The sequence below is a fragment of the Vanacampus margaritifer genome, chromosome 19, assembly GCF_051991255.1.
Source record: "Vanacampus margaritifer isolate UIUO_Vmar chromosome 19, RoL_Vmar_1.0, whole genome shotgun sequence".
Lineage (NCBI taxonomy): Eukaryota > Metazoa > Chordata > Actinopteri > Syngnathiformes > Syngnathidae > Vanacampus > Vanacampus margaritifer.
Window position 1 is genome coordinate 3,404,915 of NC_135450.1, and position 2,888 is coordinate 3,407,802.

Consider the following 2,888-nt stretch of genomic DNA (forward strand, 5'->3'; position numbering starts at 1 on the left):
GTAAGTAGTACCACAGTTGCACACATTTGTAAATAGTTTGCGAAATTGTTTTGTCAAATTGTTACACTGTTGAATGGAAATAAACGTATTTTGCAATCAAAAAACACTTTTTCATTGTTGGTGAAAGCGTTTTACAGAAGTAAAGCACTATTTAGGTGTTTGTGGCATCATTCATGGACAAAAAGAAGTGTACAATTCACTAGAGTGCATGAAATAACATCGTTTCACAAAAAGCTCTTTTTCTCCGTTTTTTGTTTCAAAAGAGAGAATTTCGGTGAAAGTAACCATTTTCTATTGTTGATTACTGAAGAACGGAATAAGGTAGAAACAAACTTTTTTTTCTGATGAAAGCTGAGAGTCCAATCTTTCATTTGGTAGTATGTGTGTTTCCATAGTCCAAACACAACATTTTCTGTGGACCTTGAAAGATCACTCAAAATGCTTAAATCGGCTGGCAGTGGGGACAACCCGTTTCTGAAAACGTCTGGCAGTGAAAGAGTTAAAAGCCCCCTCGGTCGAAATTAAGGCATTGATTCACTAAATGTGACCACAAGGGACATATTACAGGTATACTTTAAGAAACCTTATGCTTGTAATTTCTGAAACAAGTAGAATTAATTTCACAGTGATTAATGGAAATTTTCCAAATCCAGCCTCATCACTGGTTTGACATACTTGTAGGCAGTGTGGCATTTTGAGACATTCTACGATAGATTTAAGGATCAAGTGTCATTTAAAAAGGCATATTCTGTTTCAATGTAATCACTTATGTGACACGAATGTGACCGTTGTTATATAATAAACCTAAAACACTGGATTGCCATTAACGCAGTGGTTGTTTTGCCGTGATTCTGCACCGATAAATGTGTACAAGGTTATGGGTTCAAATCTCTCTTTCTCTCTCATATTTTTTTGCAGCCAGTCGGGAGTTGTAAACGAGCAGTTTTGTTTCGTGTGTTCATTGAATAATCAAACAGTTATTCTGAAGATTATGGTTAGGCTGGCAGCACAACAAGCATTGTGAAGAGACTGAAGGGGGTGAAGCGATGCTGGAACCACGCGCAGTGCATGACTCACGGCATAATAACCAATTCCCTGCAGCCTACACATCACGCTTAAATCACCTTTTCACGGTCAAACAAATGGAATCGGTATAGTAGCCGTTGACGACAGGCCAGGAATATATTGCCTAAACAGAGCCGTTCACGGTAAAATAACGTTAGCAGGATAAGTGCCGGTCACGGCAAAAATAATCATCACCTAAAGTTTTGTTTTACCTGCACAAACACGCGCCACTATAATACACACACACAAAATATAGTTTTACACAGCGGACTTCGTGTCAGCAAAACTTACATTATACCGCCGGACTGTGTCATTGTCGAGTATTTCGTCGCGTTGGTGTTAAAGATTCACGTTGCCGAATATCCACGCGCTGGAGATTGAGAAGCACCGGAAGACAACACGAGTTGTTTGGTGGCGAGATTCGTGGCTGTTAAATGGTGCATCAGACGCAGTATCGCCGCCTAGTGTCAAATATTAGACAGTATTGGGACATCATACTGTTTGAAAATATCACAAAAGTATAATTACTGGGGGGTGCGGATATCGTGTCAAATTACTCACAGATGTATTTACTTAGTGTGAGATCTGGGCCTGTTTAGTTAAATCAGAAGGATGTCATGACTTGTAGAAACTGAACAAAGACACAAATCTTCCAACAGTTCTGTGACTTCATTTTTTTTTTATTTTTTTTTTCAGGAGAACTCAGTATTGTTCATTCGATTTGACATCATCATTGCTCTCCTTTTTTTAAAAAACAAATAAATTAAAAAAAATAAAATAATAAATGTTTTTTTTTTAATATATATACATATATATACATATACACACATATATATATATATATTTTTTTTTTTATATATATTTTTTTGGTATGTGGGTGAGTATGTGTATGTGTGTGTGTGTGTGTGTGTGTGTGTGCGTGCGTGCGTGCGTGCGAGCGTGTGTGTATTCATCAGTTCACCTAAAGCCCATTAAAAAAATCCCATACTAATAATATAATATAATAATAAATTGCCAAATGCAGAAACATCAATGTAAGTTATCACGATGTAGTGGCTCTCGCTAACAGTTCTCTGACTTCAAGTGGAAGAGCAGTTAATTGTCCTTCCTATCTCGGGCATAGCTAAGCAAAGATACATAACTTGTTGTAAATAAATATTTCCTATTGTAATAATTTTATAATTGACTACTTACCAGCGCATTATGGCTGGAAATAATTGAGCATAATACACAATAACTTTGGTAAATTCAAAGAGCTGTTAAAAAGATATAGAAATAAAAATATTGTAGAACTGCACTGCATCGTACTGAGGGATATTTCTAATGAATGTTTACCATATGTAATTATACAAGAGAGATAGAGGGAAATCTTCACCACTTTGGGAAAAAAATGGTTGGTTATAAATGGTGGAAATGTCATTTAAGCGTTTTTTTCTTGTTCTTCTTCTAAGCAATACAATGTTAGCTGTAAAAAATAAAAATTAAAAATTAAAAAAATAAAACAAAATGTCCCATAGCCTCACATGATTCATGTCTCCTCTGCCTCCTTATTAATTATTATGTGTAAATGAAGGCATTATGTCAAATAACCCGCTAGGTGGTAGTCGTGTGCCGTCAGCCAAGTATTGTTGATGTGAGGAGACAATTAAGGCCTGCTCAGTTTCCTCACCGTCCGCAACACTCAATCTGTCACGTTTGGTACGGCGAACGTTATGTGCTGCTCTGTGTGTTGTTGTTGTTTAGTCTCCTTAACGATTTCTTAATGTAAGTTTGTTTTTAGTTATTTTTCCTTGAGTTTTTCATCACTGTCCGTTCACGCATCA

General features: G+C 36.4%; 1 protein-coding gene across 1 annotated transcript in view; it reads right to left on the minus strand.

Moving 5' to 3' along the window:
* rpf2 (ribosome production factor 2 homolog) overlaps positions 1-1,499 on the minus strand; it is a 17,135-nt gene extending 15,636 nt beyond the window's left edge. The window contains exon 1 of the mRNA XM_077552561.1: positions 1,357-1,499. Within this exon, the coding sequence (XP_077408687.1) occupies positions 1,357-1,379 (23 nt within the window). The 5' untranslated portion in view covers positions 1,380-1,499. The remainder of the gene's footprint in view (positions 1-1,356) is intronic.
* Between the last annotated feature and the right edge of the window lie 1,389 nt (positions 1,500-2,888).